This window comes from Lagopus leucura, unplaced genomic scaffold (genome assembly GCF_019238085.1).
Source record: "Lagopus leucura isolate 7727_CA_CO unplaced genomic scaffold, USGS_WTPT01 Super-Scaffold_100062, whole genome shotgun sequence".
NCBI classification, from domain to species: Eukaryota; Metazoa; Chordata; class Aves; order Galliformes; family Phasianidae; genus Lagopus; species Lagopus leucura.
In genome coordinates, this window is record NW_024962307.1 from 971,735 (window position 1) to 993,705 (window position 21,971).

Consider the following 21,971-nt stretch of genomic DNA (forward strand, 5'->3'; position numbering starts at 1 on the left):
GCGAACACCGAGGGGAATTCCCTCTCTGAAACAAAATCGACACTATTCGGGCAGCGCCCATGCAAGGCGCTCGCCGGCCTGCTCCTCCCACCCTGCGCTCAGAGCCGTTTTCCCTGCTCCACCACCAGCTGCGCACCCGCGCCCACCCATCACAGCGGCGGCCTCCTCGCATCCGGGTACACATGGGCGTGGCTTAGTCCCGCCCCCCGTGGCCGTTCCGCGGCTGTGATTGGCGGGCGGCTCCCGGTCCTTTCCCTGTCCCTGGCTGCGGAGGGCGCGTAGCGGCGGCGGTGCGCGGAGCAGAGCTGCGGGTCGGGATGAGCGAGCTGCGGCAGCGGCTGTGCGGGGAGCGGGAGCCCGAGCCCGAGCCCGAGGAGAAGGTGGGTAACGGCGGCGGCGAGGCGAAGCCTTCTCCTGAGGCGTGGCGATGCAGCGGGCCGGGCCTCGGTTCTGGGGGCTGAGTGGGAACCCCTGGGGCGGCCGGCGGGAAGCGGAGGCCCGGGCCGGGTGCAGCTCCTCGGGGGCAGTTCCTCGGGTGCGGGGTGGTTCCACGCTCGGCGGCATTTCGTAGAGCATCCCGAGCTGCAACGGCCCGCGGGGCTTCTCCTTCAGCAGAAATAGCAGTGGTTTAATGGGATTTAACGGCGATGGTTTGCTGAGGATCGGCCGTGGAAGGGAAATCTGATGGTTTTCCTGTAGCGTCCGTTCTGCTTCGGCCACAAACGCGATGCTCGGAACTTGGCATCGCCCACAGGAGCTGCGGTGTCCCATCACGGAGGTGCCCGAGGCTGGTGGGGGGCACCCAGCGCACTGGTGGGAGCTCTCAGGTCCCTTCCAGCCCAACCATGCTGTGATTCCGTGGTTCTGCGATCTTTAAGGACCTTTCCAACTCAAACCTACATTATCCCATGGCTGTTTGATCTTTCAGGACCTCCCCAGCCCACTCCATGTTTTTTTGATCTTTAAATATCCTTCCAACCCAAACCCAAGCCCTGTGATCTTTAAGGAGAATTCTGACCCAAACCATTTCAGTTTTAGAGCCTTTAAGCTCTCTTCCAACCCCAGCCATGCTGTGATCCTCTGCTTTGCTCACGTCTTACTCAAGTGTAAAGGAACAAGAGGAATAAGCAGTCCAAAAAAAGTTTCTCTATGCAGATTATAACCACAAAATCACGACTGGAGGAAAAAGTAGTTCTTTGCTGCTTTCCGGTTCAATGCAGGTGTTTTGGGGCAGCCCAATGCTTGCCCTTAGCAGCACTGTGTTGACATGATTCCTCTGCTGATGCATGAAGTATTCAGAGAAGCAAGAAATCATCATGCAAAAGTCTCTTCTTCAATCAAAATGTTACATTTTATGTTGCTAAATATTACATTTAACACTGTTTTAAATGTCAGGCTAACACCTGTTGGGAGTTGTGTTTGAGTAAACTTGCTGGTTCCGATGTGCTTAGAGTGGGTGTTGGAATGGAGAGTACAGACAGCATCAAGAATGGATTTCCTTCACGTAGATCTGAGGCTTTGCCTTTTTTTTGGCTCTTACAGCTATCCAACATCCAGATCTCCATAAGATCCCTATTTCATTGCTGTGCCCAGAGCAAAACTTAACCTCTAGATAAGTGCATTTGTCTCCCTCAGAAGTGACTTTGCAGCAGAAAATCTTCAGGGACTTTTATATTCCAGAACTTTGGTGGGAGTTGGAAGGTGTCCCTCAGAAGCCTGTGAGTACCAGTGCTGCTTCACTGGCATGCAAACAAACTCCCTCAGCCAAGCTGCGATCTCTTTAGCTGCTTGTGATGTGTTCCTAAGGAAGGTCAGAGGGCCACTATTTTGAGTACAATCCTGTTATCTTCAGGCAAGTACGCTTTTTAAACACATTGAGCCTCCTAAAGGGCTTCCTAATATTGCCTTGGAGTTGATAACTTGAAGTGTCCTTAGGAGGGAGCATAATATCTGTGTCATGCTGCTCGGCTTAAATGAGTTGCAAGGGGAAAAAAAAAAAAAGATGTTTTCAGCTAGTGAAGAGCAGCTCCTTGGAGGTGCTGAGCATGATGTCTCCTAACAATAGCAGGCAGCTGCAGGAGGCAGAGAATTTCCCCAAACTGCTACAGCAAGTCTGGTAGGAGGTTACCTGGTAACAGCAATACTGTATTAGAAATACTGTACAGCACTGCACTTCCTATGGCAGTATGCTTCCATGGCAGGCTTGTCTTCCATGACATCAAACTGCTGTGTTTTAGAGCTTGGTAATGTCTGGCAGAGGCTGGGAATAATGGTGGATATAAAGCCAACACAGCAGAATTTCGTGTGCTTTGTGTGCCCAATGCTGGTATTGCTGTCAGGAGAGGAGATCCCTGTTTCTGCTTTGTCATTCAGTTGGCATTGCCACAAAAACTAATTCAGCCATGCATATTGTATTGTACAGAAACCTATCTGCTGAAAAGAACTCTCAGCTTCTTGATAGGAACAAGTTAAAAGGAGATGTAAATGGCCAGGCTGGTTTGAATAGTAGACTTGGAAAGTTGTGTTTTCGACTCGTTTTCACTTTGCGCCGTTTTGATAACGGGAAGGAGGAGGGTGGTTTCACTTTCTGGTCCCATAACCCTTGCACAGTGTCACAGCTTTGATGCTGTCCTCCCCTTTGATGCGGCACAATGCGTGTAGCTGGAAGTGCTGCTTCGGTTGAGACTGTCATGCAAGAACGTTTTAAAATCAGTTTTGTAGAGCTGTTGTGCAGCACGCAGTCTTTGTCTCAATACAAACAAGGCAACATCTGTTTGAGTGAACTCCATCTGATCTCTCCAGTTAAAAAAGCAGGGAAACTTGTGCTTGGTGCCCATTCTTTTTGCACAAACAGGTGCTGTTAACTGTTGCCATTAATGTTGTTGGGAGATGATTGATACAAGTTCTGTTTCTTGTTACTAGATAAACACTTTGCAGACTGGTTCCTTTGCATGGCAGACCCATGCTTTGTGTAAAACTGAAGTTCGGAGCCTTCTCTCCTGTGTTGTGCACATCCCATGAAACACATTTCTATCTTACAATTTTCAGATTGAATTGCGAAGGTGTAAAAGAAAATTGTTTCATGATGCATGAATGGAGCCCCAAACACTTCTGCTCTTCTGATGGCATTCTAAGATCAGTCCTCAGCAGTGACTTGGGAACAGAAGGTTTTCCCATTCCTTTTTTTCTCTTCTTTTGATAGGACGTGGCAGTGGTGGCTGCCTGAAATCCAGAGAGGATCTCGACATCATTCCCATGGAAGAGCAGAGGGCAGGGCTATTTAGAGGCAGGCTTATCTGGGCTGCAGCTCACACCCTTACGTCACTTCTGGTTGTGTTTACCCACCTCTTTGTCACAGGCAGTGGCAGTGTCTTGCTGGAAAATGCTGTCTCTTTTCAGAGGGTGGGAGCTGCAAAAGGCAGTCAGTGCAGAAGCATTTTTCTGTACTGGTCCATGCAGGTGGATTTCCTGGGCAGTGTTTGGATACTGTGTTCCACCCACAGCTGCCAGGGATGCTCATTTCTTGTAAAACAGTGAGTGCAAGGAGTGTTGTTTTGATGGCACAAGGCCTTGAGGAGCAAGAGCAAAAGGTTTCCCTACTTAGGAAAAGGTTCAATGAAGAGGACTTTTGTTCTTTTTCATGGCTCAACCCAGCAGTGGACTGATGAGGTGACTTCTTGTCTGGCTACATCTGTATCGTGTTATGAAAGGCAATGGGCTCTGCTGTCCAAGCCTGGTGATTGTTGCACTTCCAGGCATTTTGCAAGCTTTCCCTTGTGGTCAAGTGTTCTAAAGATGCTGAGCGTTGGAATGCCAGTGCTGAGGGTGAAGGGCTGTGTGCTGGGAGGGCTGCAGGAGCTCCGGGTTTGGCTCAGGGTGGGGTGCAGGATGCAGAGAAACAGCGGTGCAGGAGCCCTGTCGCATTATGGTAGCCATGTCTTCAGAAGTCTGTTAATTTACGTTTGTTGGAATTACACTTAAGTAGACTGGGCTGAGTCCTGCCTTTGATTGCTTCAAATAAAGCCAGCAGGAGTGATGGGTAGAGGAATGGGAACAAGATGGCATCACAGGCAGCAAATTAACTGAACTGGTAAGATGTTTTTCGGGTTAGGTCTTGGAAAAACATGTCTAACTCTGAAGGAATTGAGGGTCAGAAGCCATCAGCCATTGCAGGCTCTCATTTTGGAGGACAAAAATAGACTTTTCCTGTACTAACCTTCTGATGCAAATAGAGTGCGTGTTGGTGCAGAGCTGTTTGTTCTCTCTCATTTCTCACAGCTCTTCCAAATAAGAGATGAAAATGTTTGTATGCAGACGTGGCTCCGAGGTGGGGCAGAGCTGCTTTCAGACAACGGATCCCAGAGGTGCTTGGGAGATTTATGTCTTGTTTCTGTCTCTGCAGGGATGGTGAGGGCTCAATGAATGCCGTGATAGGAGAGTGATGTCACGTAGAGCCAGGAGAACCCAGCACTGAAGCCTCCAAAACACCCCTTCAAGTGTTACAAGGGAGGAGGCAGGTTGTGTTCTTAACAGTAGGAAGTTCTGGGGGAATGCCAGAAGTAACAACCTATTTTTGTGCTCTTTTGTATACAGTAGCTTCTCCAAAGGACACAAAGCCCGCTGCATTTACCTTTCTTGATGTCCTGGAATATACAGAGCCCAGAGTGTGTGCTGAGCTGGGGACCAGGCAGAGGATTAGCCGGATGAGTCACAGGGATGTGCAACTCTACATCAATCATATTCGCTGACACTGAGCTCAGGTTCTTCTGTCAGACAGTTGTTCTGCTAAATGCAAACTATGCATACCTCTGATCACATCCCGCTGGCAAGCTGAGCTTGCTTGTGTTCAAAATAAAGTGAGTGGCTTTGGGAACATGAGATGGCAGGGGGTGTTTTCTTACTTCTTTCAGCCTCTGTGCAAACATTTACCCTTTTTTGATGTTATCTGCTACTGGTCTCAGTGTATAAGCATGCCCTAATTTCTGTGCGTGCTTTCCACTGGAGCTTGTTTTTTTGGGGGGATGGGGAAGGGAGTCCCATATCAACATAGATGAAAACTGACCTTCATCACTGAGTTTTGTTTTGTTTTTGGGACAAGATCCAGCAGGCACCAACTTGGTGGATGTTTTGATGGAGGAACATGAGAAACTTGGATTTAATTGCTCTGAGGACAACTGCACAGCATGACAATTCAAGCACGTTCCTGGACCTGCCCAGGACGTGAGATGCTTTGTGCCCCAGCCAGTATTCTTTTCTCTCATGGTGTACTGGCACTTTCCATCACTGTGTTTTGTTAGCATGGCGGAAAGTCTAAATAAAAGCAGTGCTTTGCTTCAAGGAAGGTGCACAAAGAATAGAATTTCTTCAACTAATTTAATCTACCAGCACTGAATACTGAACTGTATCTCTGTACTGGGCAGAAAATGTTTGGCAGGGAGATAGCTCACTTGTTTCTATGGCAACTGAGATCATGTCACGGATACTTGGGGGGAAAGAAAGTGCTTCTGCTGCATGAAAACCCTTTGGAAATGTGAACACAAATTTCATATCTCTTGCTTACAGGAGTTAAGCTGTTTAAGGCAAACTATGACAACTCACTTCTCCACTATTCTTATCTTTAGGGTGGTAAAATTTGTCCACAAACGTTTTATCCCTGCATTATTTATTCTCCTGTTTCTTAAGGAACTTTTCAGTGTCTGAGTTGATGAATTGAATGAGTGCTGGCTTGTCTGCGGTGCTGGCCAAGCAGATCTGCACCAAAGAGGTCTCTTAAAGGTTCAAGGAGAGAGCACAGGCCAGTGGTTATGGAAGGAGATGTCAGGATGTCTGGGTTAACTCACTCCAAGTAGGCTTTTGTTTCAGTTGCAGAAATAGGAGAGAACAGCACAGAAGAGGCATCAGGAACATGACAGGAAACCATCTATTAGACACAGCTTCCCTGAAGCGCTGGTTGTGCCAGCATTACTGCACTCTTTGTTTGCAATCTATGGCTTGAAGCAGCCCAGACCCACTCCTCGCAGTCAAAACCTCTTCATGGAAGCATCAACTCTGTAATGAGCTTAAATTTTCACTCTGCCCATCCGAACAGCTGCTAGCTTGGCTCTTTGCAGTGTCCCATTCTTCTGTCCCTTGAGCTATGCAGTTGCTTTTATCCTTCCTATTCTTGGCCAGGAGTGAAAGAGAAAAAGGCATCCGTGCTCTTTCCCTTTCTTTTGGTCCCTGAGCACGTTGTGAAACTTTTGATCCCCTGCACCACAGACAAGGAACAATTTGCCTGCAATGCTAGTGCTTTGGGAATAAGATGCAGGAATGTTGGCTTGGGTCTGCATTCTCATTTCAGCATTTAGTTCTTTTATCGCATTGCCAGTGACTTGTGCAATTTGGTAAATACTTGGACTGCATTAGGATTCTACTTAAGATTTTTGATTTTAGCTTGCACAGATAATGGCTGTTCCTCTAAGTACATAAGCACATCCATACTCATTTAAATGGAATCGGTCACATTCATTTTTCTTTCCTAGATCCCTATTCCTAAAGGTAATTTAGAAGTCCAGAAGGAGAAACTGAACTAAAGCCAAGCTGTATTTCCTCATCCCCTCACGAGGGCAGGGAGAAGTGTTTGTTTTAGCTCTCCTCCTTGTCCTCAGCCCATGGGAATGGGAGGCTGCAAGCACAGAGCCCGGCAAGGAGGGGGCACAGCGGGATGTGATGGGTGCAGTGCTGGCTCTTTGCATGCCCGCGGAAGCACCATTGTATTTTTAGCTGCCTCCATCTGACAGCCTGTAGCTGTCCTGTCTGTTCTAAGAACCTGGCCTGCAGCCACTGCTACCTTACAGCTGGGGAGCAATTATCCTTTCCTGCCTTAACTAAGAGAAATGCCACTCAAGTCTCATTGCTCCGGTGAACTACAAATACTCTCTTGATTTGGATACAGCAAACCACTCCCAGCATTTATTTTGGTGGGGTCTCTGCTTTCTGATTATGGGAGAGCCCAGAGGGCTGCAGCATTCCAAAAGGATGAGGTTGTGTTGTTTGCAGAGCCCCTATCACTTGGCTTCCTCCTGTTCTTTTCCTCCTCTTTTTCCAGGAGTTTAAAGTAGCTCTGAAGCCAAATGCCCTGGACTCCACCTGCTCATTGCTCCCTAGGGATTGGCATTTTCCTTCCTTGCTTCAAGGAGCAGGATGCTGAAGTGAGGAGCAAAACGTGCCTTTTTGGGTCTGTCCTCTATTCCTGATCTGGGCTAGAGGATAAACTGCTCGGGAGGGGGAGGTTGCTTGTAATCTTTTTTCTACCACTGGTCTTCAGTAACCTCTTGCCTCACCTTTATTTGTTTACCCTCATATGCAGGACTTTGTGCTGGGCTCTGGAGCAATAATAGAGGGTGCAGGGACAGCAGGTGCTGCCTCTTTCCTCTACACGTTTCTCCTGTGGCCAGAGAGGATGGCTGGGCCTGAGTGATAAGCCATGTTCTTCCTCTTCAACTTTCTGAGGATGGGCTTGGTGTTATTTTTAGTGTCCATGTATTAAGTTAGCACTTGAAAAGTCTGTCTGGAAGCCTTGAGCCTGTCTACTTGGAGGCCTTTCTTTCTGTCTAATTTGGGCAATGCTGCATTCTTGGAGATGTGCCTGGGGATTGAGAGACCTTGTAAAAATTCCTGCTAACAAGCTCATGTCCCTTGTGCACTTGCTGTATTTGAGATGCTTCTTAATCAACTGCAAAGCATTTTTAACTGTTCAGAGGAAATGGATCCTTTCCTGTAGTCACTGCTGAGGATGCCAAAGAGTAAAGTGCATTGTGGAATCACCTAAAATGTGTAATGTTCATGCTTTAGGTGACTGTTTTCCTGTCCTCTTCCTCCCCTGTTTGCAGAAGCAGAATGGCACTAGGCATTGCATCCTGGGGACTGCTGAGTTTCTTCACTCACACAATCATGGGTTTGGAAGGGATCTTGCAGCTCCCCACCTTTGTTGTGGGATGGCTGCCCCCACCAGTTCAGGCTGCCCCAGGTTCCATCCATCCTGGCCTTGGGCATCTCCAGGGATGGGGCACCCATAGCTCCTTCTATACTCCTTCTGTGGGCCAAATTCATCCTTGTCACTGTACCTAGTAAAGCTTTTCTCCCTCTTTAAATTGCAGGAATCAGAATCTGAGAACAAGCTGGATGGAGAGACCGCATCAGACAGCGAAAGCAAGTCTGAATTTGGAGGATCGCCCCCTGTGCCAACATCAGATGACACTCCAGAGGTCCTGAACAGGGCTCTCTCCAACCTGTCCTCAAGGTAGCCCCCACTCAGCATTGTTCTGCTCTGCTGCCAGTGCCCCTGCATTTACCATGTGGCTTTCCAAGCCCTGGAAGTGTGGTGATGGCTGCAGGAAGCTGAATGAGCAGCTCCTGATAGTGCTGCTTTCTCCCTCTCTCACATGCAAACAGGAAGGTGTCTCTGAGGCCACAGGCAGCAGAAAGTGATGGTAACATTAGCAAGGCTAGCAGAGTGCAGTGCTCAGGGCTGCTCTGTGTGGGATCAGGGCAGAGGAGCGCTGCAGGAGGACAGCATCACTGCCTGCTTGGTCTTGACAGGTGAAGGTGAGGAGGCCTTGGTGAGGCTGAAGACATTGTGTTCAGCTTTGACATCACTCTCAGCACTCAGCTGTGATGGCTTTTAACCACTAGTGTGACCTACTTGTGTAGGAGTGCGTGGGGAAAAATGTGCTGATAAGGACAAGATTTGAGAAGAAGCTGGGGATGTATTCTGCAGGCTGCTTTGGGGCACAGGAAAAAGCATCTCTCTCAGGTGTTCTCTGAGAATGGGAGATGCTCAAGGCAAGATTTGTTGGACAGTAACAAGGGTACAACATGCCAAAGCCTGTGCTTCTTCTGGAAAAAGATCTGCAGGGTTTGGTAATGACTCCTAGCTTGTCTAGGGTGTGGGAAACCTGCAGCAGAACAGGAACAGATGCCCTGCCTCTTTCAGTGTCTTTTGACTAATATTTTCTACATTTAGTGGTTTTCAGTCTTCCTTGCTAAGAACTAAGCTGTAACCTTGCAGCTGTTGCAGCCAGGCTTTGATCAGTAGAACAGGGTCTGAGGTTTCCAGGGCTCAGTGTCCTGCTTTCATGATATGCAGAGAACAGAAGTACCATCCTGCTTCCTTACTTTGTTTTGGCTTTCTCTAACTTCTTTTGTTTTCTCTGTGACCTAGATGGAAGAATTGGTGGGTAAGAGGCATCCTCACCCTGGCAATGATCACCTTCTTCTTCATCATCATCTACTTGGGACCCATGGTCTTAATGACAATAGTAAGTGTTCACAGCAACAGAGGAGAAAGTTGCTGACTCCTATTGTGGAACATATTTTCAATTTTTGAGGAAGGAGGTGTTTCAACCTCTTACATCTTGTTGCTGTCTCTTTGTGCAGGTGATGTGTGTCCAGATCAAATGTTTCCACGAGATTATCACTATTGGCTATAATGTGTATCACTCATATGACCTGCCTTGGTTCAGGACACTCAGCTGGTGAGTAGGGAGACTACTCCTCTCCCAGTGTTTGTGTGCAGCTTTACCCCATTGCAGACAGGTAGCTCCAAACTGGAGACCAGGGGATTGCCGTGTTGGCCAGTGCAATATGTTAGCAGCACTTGTAAGGGAAAAGCCTTCTCTAAATTGTGATCTATTTTGATAGAACTTGTGCTGATAAAATTTATCCCATTGTTTGTGAATCATGAATGTTTGACAATCACCACTAAGTGACAGACATGGTTGCTGGGATGGGTGTTTGTAGGTGATTGTGAAGCAGGGCTGAATGTTGAGCAGCTCTGGCTGCCAGAGAGAAGCTGGGGAGAGAGCAGGAGCAGTGCTTTTAGGGTGCATGGGTGGTGCTTTTGGCATGCAGGGGTTAACAGAGGCCTGTTGAGGAATGCCACCTAAAGGCAGGTGGTCATTGTGCATCAGAAGGCCAATACAATCAAACCATAAAATCCATTGCAGAGTGGAGCTGAGTGATGCTGCCACTAGTTTATTTCTCACCATTTAGAAATGTCACCTTCATTTAAAGTTCTGCCCATCGCTTGCAGGATGATGGCTCTTTATGGCAATGTATAAGAGCAATGTAAAGACTTTGGAAATGCAGAGCCACCTTCTGTGTTCTCTGGGAGCTTTTTAGGATCCTACTAACAAGCATCTGCCTTCTCCACAGGTACTTCTTACTCTGTGTTAACTACTTTTTCTATGGTGAGACTGTGACAGATTATTTCTTCACCCTGGTTCAGAGGGAGGAGCCCCTGCGAATCCTCAGCAAATACCACCGCTTCATTTCTTTCGCCCTCTACTTAACAGGTAGAGACCACATTTTCTGTTTTTAAACCTGACTGGGCTGGAAGTGTGAAATGTGCTTGAACTACTCTTGCCCTGAGCATTGTATACAATTCAATATCTATAGCAAATTATTTCTGTTCTTAGTGACGTTGTAACTTGACCACAGGGTGACAAGTACCTTAAATGAGGCTCTGTAGAATAAAACTCCCTAAACTCTATGAGACAGTTAGGCTTGATGTTTAACTGTACAAGTATAATTTGTAGGCAACTGTGCCATCTCTCTGGGGGGGGGGGGGAAATATTTATTGTTGAAGAAATGTTTCCTCCATTCACTCTTTTTCTGTCTCTTACCAGGTTTCTGCATGTTTGTCTTGAGCCTGGTGAAGAAGCACTATCGCCTCCAGTTTTACATGGTATGGTTAAACAGGGGCTGGCTGCCCCCACTTGGAGGCAGAATGAAAAGTAATATAGGCTGCTTGAAAATGTTATGTAGATAAATACTTGCTTCTGTGCTGGCTGTGTGCTGTAATGCTGCCCCAAAGGAAAGTTGCTGTGAGCAGAATGTAGATTTGGGGAGATAATCTGACAAGATTTCCCTCCAGTCGTGAATTCTCTCTACACTGGAGGATGCTCTTAAGAAACTTTCTGTAAGCTGAGGTGACAGCATTTGACTCTTGTGTTGAGGGTAGATTGCCACTGGGGTTGACTGGCTATGTTTCCCTTTTCCCAGATGTCAAAAAAATTGCTCCTTTTGGCCATCAGTGTGGTTAATTTTGCTTTCCAGTTTAATCAGCACACAGAGAAAGAGCTTGGATATCATCAACCTTTTGCTTCTCAGCTAGTCAGAAGGCTGAGTGAGATGTATGGGAGAGGAAAGGGCTAAAGAACACTTGGTCTGGCAGAACTCTACCTAGCGAAGTTCAGCTCTGGGCTTGAGATGAAGATGCCATAAATCTCTAGGGGTGGCTGTTCCCTGTTCCTCATGCCTCTTAGTGTTTCTTATGGTGAAGGTGCATGCTAGCACATGTGCATGAGCTGTTCTCAGTCTGAGAGGTAGCTAACAGCATCTGATTTCTGCCAGCGGTGTGTGAGCAGTGTCTCAAGGCAGGCTGGACTGCATGCTGTCTTCTCTTCCAGTTTGGATGGACCCATGTGACCTTGCTAATTGTTGTTACCCAGTCGCACCTCATCATTCACAACCTGTTTGAAGGAATGATATGGTGAGTTGCTGTGTGTTCTGAGTTGCTTTGACTTCTGCAGCCTCATATAGATTATCACAGAATCATGGAATGATTTGGGTTGGAAGGGACCCTTAAAGATCATCTTGTTCCAACCCCTCTGCTGTGAATGGGGACATCTTTCCTTAGATTAGGTTGCTTAAAATGCTGTCCAAACATTTGAACACTTCCAATGACAAGGCACCCATAAGCTCTCTGAGCAACCTGTTCTGATGTCTCACCATCCTCATGTAAAATATTTCCTCCATACATCTACTCTTACTCAGTTAAAAATTTTGTCCTGTCACTATAAGCCCTGGTAAAAAGTTTTTCTCCATCTTTCTTGTAAGCCCCTTTATATACTGTGAGGCCATAATAAAGTCTTTCTGGAACCTCTTACCGCATTTTGAGTTAAAAACTTTTATTATTATTATGTTTCTTAACAAATGACCAAGGACAAAGTGCTTCCTGTTCAGAATAGAAAAACAAAATATTGAGCAATTCCTTGGGTACTTAGGACTTGCTTTGTGCAGAGAGCTGTATGAAAGCATCTGCAAATTGTGGTGCATGGACATCTCAGGCAGTGCTTGGCCCATTTCGGTGCCTTCTCTGCCCACTCATATTTAGCAAATGGACAGGAGAGTGCTGCTAAGCACTTGGTTGTGGGCAGCGCTGCCAGAATAGTGCTAAAAGCATCAATGTGAAAGAAAGGAGATTGCAACCTGTTGCCTTTCCCAGCTTACTCCAGCTGCTGTGCAGATGGGAAGCCCTGTTCAGGATGGGGCTCTCTGTCTCCATCTTCCCCCGACCAGCAGTGCCAGGAACTAATTTTGGCTGCTCTGAAGATTGCATGTTCCTATGTGCTCCTCAGCCAGCCCAGAGTGCTTTGTGAGCAGCCTGCTTACAGCTGAAGTGCAGCCTTTCTGGGGGAAAAGAAGGCAGCTACCTAACAGCATGCCATGTGTGACAAAAGAAAATGTGCTTAAAGCAATCTGTTCTGGGTACACAACGCGCTCTTGAGTCCAGAGCACTGGAGTAACCTCTGAGATTGTCCTGAGAGCTTCAAGTCATTGCTCCTAACGTGTGAGATTGTATTGGATAGGGAGGAATTCATGTAATAGTCCTGCAAAACAATTTAAGAGGCAGCTGCCTGCTTAGTTAAGCCTTGGATGTGTCTGGTTGACACTTCAAATGGATTTGCTCTTCCCCCATGTAGGTTCATCGTCCCGATTTCCTGTGTGATCTGCAATGACATCATGGCATACATGTTTGGGTTCTTCTTTGGCCGCACCCCGCTAATCAAGGTTTGTAATTCTTTGGCGAACAAAAGATGCATTTTAGCTTCTTCAGATATTAATCCTGTGTTCCCTGATCTCCAGTTTTGTGGCTTTTTAGAAGTCTGAAGCAAGCCTCCAAATGAAACTTGGTGTGTGCCCCAGTCTGTGTTGCCGTGAGCATAGGTGCACAGGTTGTAATGATCCCCTTCTTTCTCTCCCTCTGGCAGCTGTCCCCGAAGAAGACCTGGGAGGGTTTTATTGGAGGGTTTTTTGCCACCGTTTTGTTTGGGTTACTGGTAAGTAGCAATCATGCTGCTTGTTTCTTTGGCTTCCATATGTAAGGTGACAGAGTTTTGGCTAAAAAGTGCACACAAACTTTAAACTCTACTGGCTCTTCTCAGAAAATTTACCTTTTTCCTACTGACCTGGATTTGAACTGGTCTGTGGTTCTGTATTGCACTGTGTGCAGATCCTGCTGGTGAAGCAGGACGCTGCAGGAAGTTTTCAGTCCCCATCAGACCCTGTGACACATCCATTTCTTTAGTTATCCTAGAAACATTCACTCTTGTATCTTGAAGGGGAGAGACTACAGCATTTCCACAGATGCTGTACACATTTGGGTACAGCCAAAGCATCGGGGGCTGCTGTTGGATAAATGCCTATTTCAAAGGCTGTGTGGGGAACTCGCTGCTCTTGGAATATTTGTACCTGGTTTTGTGTCGATCTGTGTGTGTGGTCACATCCCTCTGCTCAGCCAAATAGTGCTACCTGTCTCAGTTTGTTTGAGAAGGGCTCTGATTACTGGTTGTTGAACAGAGGCAGTTACTACACAGAAATGCTTACCAACTTTGCCTTCAGCCAATTACTGTTCTCGGGAAAGTAATCTTAGCGAAGCTGGCAGTGCAGCTCTCTCCTCACCATGTCTCCTTGAGTGGCCTTTTCCCTTAAGAGCCCCTCTGCCTCATTGCTGAGGAAGATGTTAATCATAATTTCTCATACTGCATCTTTATTTCTCTCCTTTTCAAGCTGTCCTATGTGATGTCTGGGTATCGGTGCTTTACTTGTCCAGTGGAGTTCAACAATGACACCAACAGCTTCACAGTGGACTGTGAGCCATCAGAGCTGTTCCAGCTACAGGAGTACAACATCCCCTTGGTGCTGCAGTCTGTGGTGGGATGGGTAGGACTCTCTCTATTTATTGAGGCCTTAGGAACGTGAGGAACATGAGAAAAAGAAATTAGGGCTTTATTTTGGTGCAATTCAAGGGATGATGGTACATCCAGAAAATGGGAGGAATTCAGTGGTGCTCCATTTGGATTGAAAACCCAATGCAACTATTCCAAGTCTGGTGGGACGTGAATGCATTTGAAAAGCAGCTGGCCTAGAGCATGGTGAAGAGAGAAAGATGGGAACAAGTGAGCAGTACTATTCTAGGTGGAAATCCTTCTCTGACATGTTGGCTTTTTTTCCCTTGCAGAAGACAGTCCGAATGTACCCCTTCCAAATCCACAGCATTGCACTGTCTACTTTTGCCTCCCTTATTGGGCCATTTGGAGGCTTCTTTGCTAGCGGATTTAAGAGAGCCTTCAAAATTAAGGTGAGGATATGCACTGTCATTTGCAGTAGATAATGTAAAGACTGAACAGTTACTGCCACTCTGAACAGTCTCTCCATGAAGGCAAGCTTTGGGAAGGGAGAGAATGTTTATTCAGTAACAAATAGAGCAGTGGGGCATGATTCAGTTTTATGGGGTTTTTTTGTTTGTTTGTTTGTTTTAATTTTATTAAATGGATGTGGGGAGAGACCTTAAAATTTCAACTGCAATATTCTAGACACTGCTTTGGTGCAGAACTGGAGGTAGATGAATAAAGCATCCTGACTCAGTCAGGATATTTTGCAGTCTGAGGCTTGCCTTGATGGTTTTTGATTGCAGGCTGGTTTTAGATACAATCAGTCTCTGTGCAGCTAAGATAAAGGCAGGACACATGTGCAAATGATAAAGATTGGCCTTCCTTGACCTCTGAGTGACGGATCTGAATTAAGCCTTGATGTTGTCAGGCACTGATGGCTTTCATAAAGGAGAAACTTTTAGAACCAGGGGAGAGATCAAGCAAAATTTCTTCTTAGTCTGACTTTTGCCTTCTGGGAAGAATTAGAAGAGGGGTATGAGAGTGGCACATAAATATACTTAAATAAATACAGGTAATGGGCATCTGAAACTTTAATGTAATCCTTTCTGCTTTGCGCAGGACTTTGCCAACACAATTCCAGGGCATGGAGGTATCATGGATCGCTTTGACTGTCAGTATCTGATGGCTACCTTTGTGAACGTGTACATTGCAAGCTTTATCAGGTATTTATTGCTTTCCAGTGAAGTTTGGGGACCTACTCAAACTCAAGTGACATGCAGTACAGGTTTGCAATATGAGACAGTTGATATTCCTGTGAGATAAATATCTAAAAATACAAGGCAAAGAAAGAGAAGCAAGAGGAGCTTGAAAAGGGAAGTGTCTTCCAAAACAATCACATCGAGCTGAAAACACAATCAGTTCCTAAGCTCTGTTACTCCAGTCCTCTTGCATGTCCCTTCTGCATTCCTGTGAATCTCGAACAGAGTTTCCCCTGAGCTGATCAAGCAGCAAAATTTTAGTTCTGCTGCAGTATACAGATGTTCCAGAATAGAAGAAAGCCCAGGGATGCACAGAAACTACTGAAGGAGATGAGGAACTGAGTTTACATGAGTGTTTTTATTCTAGAGGAGGAGCATCTATTAGTAGCACAAAATCCAGCGCCCTATTGAAACAGATTAGGTTTGGTTGTTGTTGGTTTTGTCTACAGCTCAGCATGCTGTCTCTTTTGAATCCATTTCCCCATCTCCAAATTGGATTTCCTGGGCAAAAATATTGTGAATGAATAGGCGTTTGGGTTCCCAGAGCACTGAGACTCACCGGTAACAATGCTTTTGTGTTTCAGAGGTCCTAACCCGAGCAAACTGATCCAGCAGTTCTTAACCTTGAGGCCAGACCAGCAGCTGCACATCTTCAACACGCTAAAAGCGCACCTGGTTGACAAGGGAGTGTTAGTTGGCTCAGAGGACGCATAGACAGCCATGTGATTTGGAACAGGACTGAAAACAGACAAGCCTCCCCATGGAAATTCCTGGCTTGCCTGATTTAAGACAATAACAAGGCCTCATTTCACTGTAACTTTTCTTCCTTTCTTGGTAAATATTTGCATTTGTGTTATTTTTTTTTTTTAATACATAATAATATATTTATATAGCTTTGGTTCAAATGAGCAAATCTGAATTTGTAGCTGGAAAGGAATGAAGACTTGGAAGAGTTGGTGAAGTAAGAGGGTACAGCTGTCCTTGTGGTCAGTTCTTAATATCAATGCAGACGTGGGCAGAGCTTTTCCTGAGAGTGTTTTTATGCAGGAATACAGTGTAGTGTCCATACAGCCAGCTCTGCCAGCGGGGAAAGATGAAGCCATACAGCTCCCCTGGGTGCTGTGCCAGGCTGTGTTTGTGATGGCAGCTCTGGAGACCTTAACTTTCTCCGGTGGTGACTGAGAATGTTGGTTTTCCTAGAAGGTCACATACAGACATGCCTGTGTGCAGCCCCTTGGAGATTCTGCACAGCAAGCACAAGGCTCAATTGGTTGGAAGAGGACCTTGTACTAATCCAGCAATAGTTCCTCTGCCCAGTCGGGCATGTGTCTCCCTTGTCACTTGCTGTTTCTGCCAGTGCTTCCCACATTCTCCTCTTCTAGCTGATATTTTGGCTAATAAGATCTTTTTTAACCTATTAAATTGGAAATTAACTGGGGGTAAGGAATTAAGAAGCTGGTAATTGCTCATGGGAATGTGGGAGGTTCAGATTGCTTCAAAACTGCATTGAGTAAAAAGGTTTTAAAGAACATCTAAGCTTTCATTGAGTAAACCTTGCCAAGTAAAAACAACCTTGTAAATAACTTGGTTTGTTTTTCCTCACAACTTTAAGAAACATCAAACCACACTTTTTTTTTCTTTTTTTTTTTTCTTTCCATTTCCTGATGGTTGGAAACGCTACACTGGGACATTTTGCCCAACTTGGTTTTGTTTCTGAAACGTACAGGTTGGGCTCCAGCATCACACAGGTGCTGCCAGCTGGATATTTCATTTTTCTTTCAGGGATCACAGCTGTTTGTTACTTGAGTTCTAGATGTTGTGCTGCTGAGCTTTACCATGGTCTGTGTTGCATTTCAGCCTGGGCTCATTTACCTGCAGGCTTCTGTCCTGCTTCGCTTAATGCATCTTGTCATCAACAGGTTGCACTTAACAGTTGGAGGTTTTATCAAACTATTTTCCTTTATTTTGTCATACGCTTTAATTATTTTAAAAAGCCTAAAAACTGTAAAACTCATTTTCTCTTTTTGTGACCAGATAGTGAAAATATCCCCGACTTATTCTAGGTCTTATGCAATGTTCTCATGGAGAAGGTGACTGATTTTACTTATTCTCATAATTTGTGCACAAGAGAGAGAAACTTTTCCTTATTTTAACCCAGAGAGCAAGTGTCAGGTAAAGATAATACAGAAGTATGTTGTTTTTTTCAAATAATTGCTGTCATAAACCTTACACAGAGACACTCCCCCCATGTGGATGACTTGTACATGCTGCAAACCAGAAAGGCATCAGCAGGAAGTAAAACACCTGCAGCTTTCATGCTCGTGTCATATTCTGATTCCGCTCTTGCTTTCGATCGCCCTGAAAGAGTGGGCAGGAGAGCACAGATGTGCTCATGTAAATACATGAGTAGGACCCAGTCTCTCTCTTACTTCTGTACAACTCTGCGTTGTAAATTCTGCTTCATCTCCCTAAACAGGAGCTGTGGGGCAGAAGCTTGTGCCCATTGCACTGCAAATACAGGTGTTGATCAAGAGCGTGCGCTGTGGAGAAGAAAGGACTGTTTCCACAGCAGTGCTGGCAAAGCTGCCATCTTCTGGCAGGGTCAGGGCTGATGTTTGGGGTCAGTTCAGGATTGTGTTTCATTAACGCTAACAGCAAAGATGCTTCCCTAGGTCAGCTGTGAAGCCTGATCTGATCCAGCCTCAATCAGGCAGGGATTTATTTTGTGTTGACTTGGAGGATGTTGTTCCAACATCTAAAGCCCTGCATTAGAAAATCAGAGGAGAGAATCAAAATGCTTCCATCTTGCTTTGCACAGAGAATAAATTTGGGCTGCATTTTGCGATGATTTATCTGAAATTAGGGAGACCAGGTGAGGGCATTTGAACTGGGAATAAGTGTGGAAGCCACAGGGTGTTGCGTAGGCTCCAAAAGCAGCTTCCCCTGTGGTCACACAAGCTGGTGCTCTCCTGGATTCTCACTGCCTGATGGCAACACCTGCCAAAATCCCTCATACTGTGTTGTTGGGGCTGAAGTCTGTCCTCAGAAGATACAGTGTTGATAGATATCACAAAAGTGTACTGCTCTTTATAGCCATGCATTTTTCACACTGGTCTCTAGTCTCCTGCTCATCTTGCTTTAAGCCCTTCGTCCATCTTTAGTCGTAATTAGTGGGGCAAAAAGCCCAAATCTTCGTGCATGCTTTTGGTTTGAAGTAGTATTTGGGCCTCTTTGGCGGTGCAGTGCTGCGCGCGGACACTGGAGGGCAAAGCAGCTGCGCTCATGGCTGCGTGTTGCTCGGAGAGGAGCAGCGCTGCTGTGTGAGTGGCTTTCTGCTGAGCTCAGCTTTCTCCTTCCTTCCTCCCCAGCAGTGCAGAGGATGAGCGTAAAGCTACGCGGAAATGGCGCGCTCAAGTTCAGTTATAACTGAATGGGGCTGGTGCTTCATTTGGGAAATGGAGGAGGAAATGAGAGAGGTGGAGGGTGGTTAGGTGATCTGCAGGCTGGTCTGGCTGAATAACAGTGGTGAGCATAGCAGCTGTGGCTGGTAAAACCACTTGGTTTCTGCACCACTGGTGGGAGTGCAGGAGGTGGCTCTGGTGTAGGGGACAATGCTGTCCAGCTCCTAGGGACAGCACTGCTGTTTTGGGGCAGGATTCTGTGGGGTTGCCCCACCACTCCTGCCTGGGAATGGCTTTAGTTTGCTGACCATGTTTCAAGCTATTGCACAGTAGTTTTGCTCTCGGTGAGCTCCATAGGTGGAGCTGTTCCTCCTCTTGGGCAGCAGAGCAGCAAGGGTGAACTCCAGGCATCCACGGTGGTTATCTAGTGAAGAGCATCGGATGGTGGTGCGCTCTGCAGCACTGATGGGCTGTGTGGTCGAGCACTGGGTGAGTTCGGGTGGGAATCTGCTTCTCTGAGCCTGGCTGTAGGCTGAATGAGCTTCCAGCTCAGCTGCATTCTCAGTGTGAGCGGCAGTGAAACACTGACACCTAGTTGTGGTGTTACATCCTGTGCCCAGCTCTGTGCTATTTAGGTCTTGGTGGTGATGGGCTTGGGGGCTTGCTGATGCTGACCTGGAGGGGTCTTTATGTGGCTCACAAAGGCTGCAAATCCCACAGCATCAGCCAGCTCTTGGTTGGGGACTGCCAGTGTCAGAGGTGTCCGGGTGCATTCGATGGCAATGCGTGTCCCCATCCCTCCTCCTCTTCCTCCTCTGACCAATTGGTCCTGTAGGAGGAAGGCAGAGCTCTGTGGAACCATCCCTGCACCTCATCCAGACCTCTCTGCCTCACAGAAAGCATCGTGTGAAGGCTCCCGTGGTTCTGCCCTTTGCACCCATCCCCAGCTGCGTTCTGGCTCCTGTAGTGGTTGTGTGCTCCTATTCTCCAGACCTGACCTGGGCATTCCTCCATCTGCTTCTTTCTCTGTGCATCGTTCTTTCAGTTCATGTTTTAGCTACACATGTAGAGTTGCCTTTCTTTGACAGGATGTCCGAATGTGATATATTGTATATTTTAAAGTATTTACCCTATTTATATACTGTATGTTACTGTTAAATAAATATAAGTTCCACTATCTGTAGTGGAGTTTTATTCAGCGCTGCTAAGAGAGATCCTGCTTTGCTCACAACAGACTGATCTGCCTCTCCAATAACTTTCCTATTCCCCATTTCTTGCTTTCCTTCCCAGGGTGCTGTGGGGTGGGAGCTGCCATCAAATCACAGCCCCATCCCATAAAGGCTGAAGGAAGCACTGCCATGTGCTGCACATCCACTTGTTTTGCCCTAAGGCTTTGACTGGGAATGCTGGAATTTCATTTTGCATCAATTATTGCTTCATTTCAGCCATTTCTATTGACTTGTTTGGGTCAGGAGGGCAGAATCCTTCTGTGTACCCCTGCAAAACACCCTATTTTTAGCTCTGCTGTTATTTTGTCTGTTGTTTGACTTATCAACTAACCTAAACCATGCAATCAACAGCTTGCTTCCTGTCATGCTGTCTGCATATTCTGAGTCAAATTCGTCCTCCAGCAACACCAAAATACGTTCTTCTCTCTAGCAAACCTGCAAAATTGACTCTAAAGCTCCAAATCTTCTGCTGTGATACATCTTCCATGGAGGATTTGCATGGATAGAAAGGAATTTGCTGAACAGCCCTGTGCAATATTCATATGGAACAACTGCACGTGTTAACAAGAGGTCTTGAAACATCCCTCGGTATTAAATCTCTGGGAAAATGGGCTGAAATCTCCCTTCTCTTGCATGTTGACAGATTTCATTGAACTGAACAGCCCAAAGTGGGCTGAATTCTCAGTGCGCATCCTGGTGTTCTGTACCTACAGGGATGGAAAGCCTCAATCCAGAGCTGTCTGTGCTGTGAGCAGCATTCATGCAATGCTCCTTCCAGACCTATTTCTGATGCTCCCAACAGATCCTAAGGAGAAAAAAAAAAAAAAAAAGAGAGAGAGAAACAAACAAAACCAAGTCCTGAGGCATTCCCAAATCCGGAGCATTTTGATACCTGGTGGGACCTGGCAGCAGGGTGGCTCTGTGTGTCTGTGGGCTGCCTGCAGGCTCAGAGCGTTGGGCTGAATTGCACAGGTTTGGGTTGAAGCACTTGCTGTGCTGTTTCCTTTCCGGAGGGAGGGAGGTGCAGCGTAGCATCCTGTTCACACAGGGCTTCTGTAAAAAAACAGATTGAAAAGCAAAAAAAAAGAAGTAAAAAAATCAAAGCGCGTGACTCCACGACTCCCTAATGCTCCCATTGCTTTCTACAGATAATATTAAGAGGAGGAAAAAATGATGCTCTACATTCTGGGCTCTCTGAGCTCAGCAGAAGCTGAGCTGGCTTCAGCTGTTAATTCATTTTTCAGAATTTAACCCAAATTTCCTGATCTGGCTGTAAAATCAGGCTCCATCTCCTTTCTCAAGGGTGAATTCCTCCTGGATTGAGGCCCCGATGTCAGCTGTGTGCAGCTCAGTGCACCCTGGGTGGGCCAATGGGGATGTGACAGCACAGAACTGATGGCTGCATCCTCTTTCACCCCAGCTCCCCACGCTGCTCGTTCTGCTTCTCCTTGGGGCAACTTCCCCCTCTTACAGGCCCCCATACAGGAGGAGATGGAGGTTGCAGCCCCCCGTCATCCCCTTCTGCCCCAACACCCACAGCGTTTCCCCAAGCAGCAGCTCCATTTTGCAGGCACCACTGTTGCAAACCAGGTGCAAAAACCCTAAACCACCTTTGAGTCATAGAATCACAGCATGGTTGGGTTGGAAGGGACCTTACAGCCCACCCAGCCCCACCTCCTACCGTGGGCTGATTCCCCCCACCAGCTCAGCATGCTCAGGGCTCCATCCGCAGCCTTGGGGCACCTCCAGGGAAATGACCCTCTTGTCACCTGGGGATGCAATCAGACATTGAAGGACGCTATTCTGCAGCTGTGGTTGCTTTGCTCTGCTGCCCAGCAGTGCATTTCCCAGAACCCTGTGCTGGGCTTTGCTGCTGCGCTGAGTTCAGCCACTTCCCCAAATTCAGCCAACTGCAGCCCTGGGCTCCTGGTGCGGGTTGGGGCCACAGCACTGCGTCCCCACGCAAAGTGGAGCAAAAATTAAGGCAAAAGCAGTGCCTTGGCAAGAGGGGGAAGCAAGGCAAGAGCTTGGCGGGGCAGGAAAGGACTTTTATGGGGTTGCTTGCAGAGGAGGGAGGAGGAAGTAGGTTGGCAAAGCAGCCGTCAGCGGGCCCTCGCGCTGCGTTGGGGGATCAGACCCCAGGCA

The 21,971-nt window shown here is 46.8% G+C and overlaps 1 protein-coding gene across 1 annotated transcript; it reads left to right on the forward strand.

Moving 5' to 3' along the window:
* Positions 1 to 274: 274 nt before the first annotated feature.
* Positions 275 to 19,774, forward strand: CDS2 (CDP-diacylglycerol synthase 2). The gene is made up of 13 exons (XM_042886736.1): positions 275 to 380; positions 8,139 to 8,281; positions 9,203 to 9,299; positions 9,418 to 9,515; positions 10,195 to 10,334; positions 10,668 to 10,726; positions 11,451 to 11,533; positions 12,747 to 12,834; positions 13,035 to 13,103; positions 13,834 to 13,986; positions 14,285 to 14,404; positions 15,057 to 15,160; positions 15,781 to 19,774. The coding sequence occupies exons 1-13, from the start codon at positions 318 to 320 to the stop codon at positions 15,908 to 15,910; spliced, it is 1,347 nt and encodes a 448-aa protein (XP_042742670.1). The 5' UTR covers positions 275 to 317; the 3' UTR covers positions 15,911 to 19,774.
* The last annotated feature ends 2,197 nt before the right edge of the window (positions 19,775 to 21,971 follow it).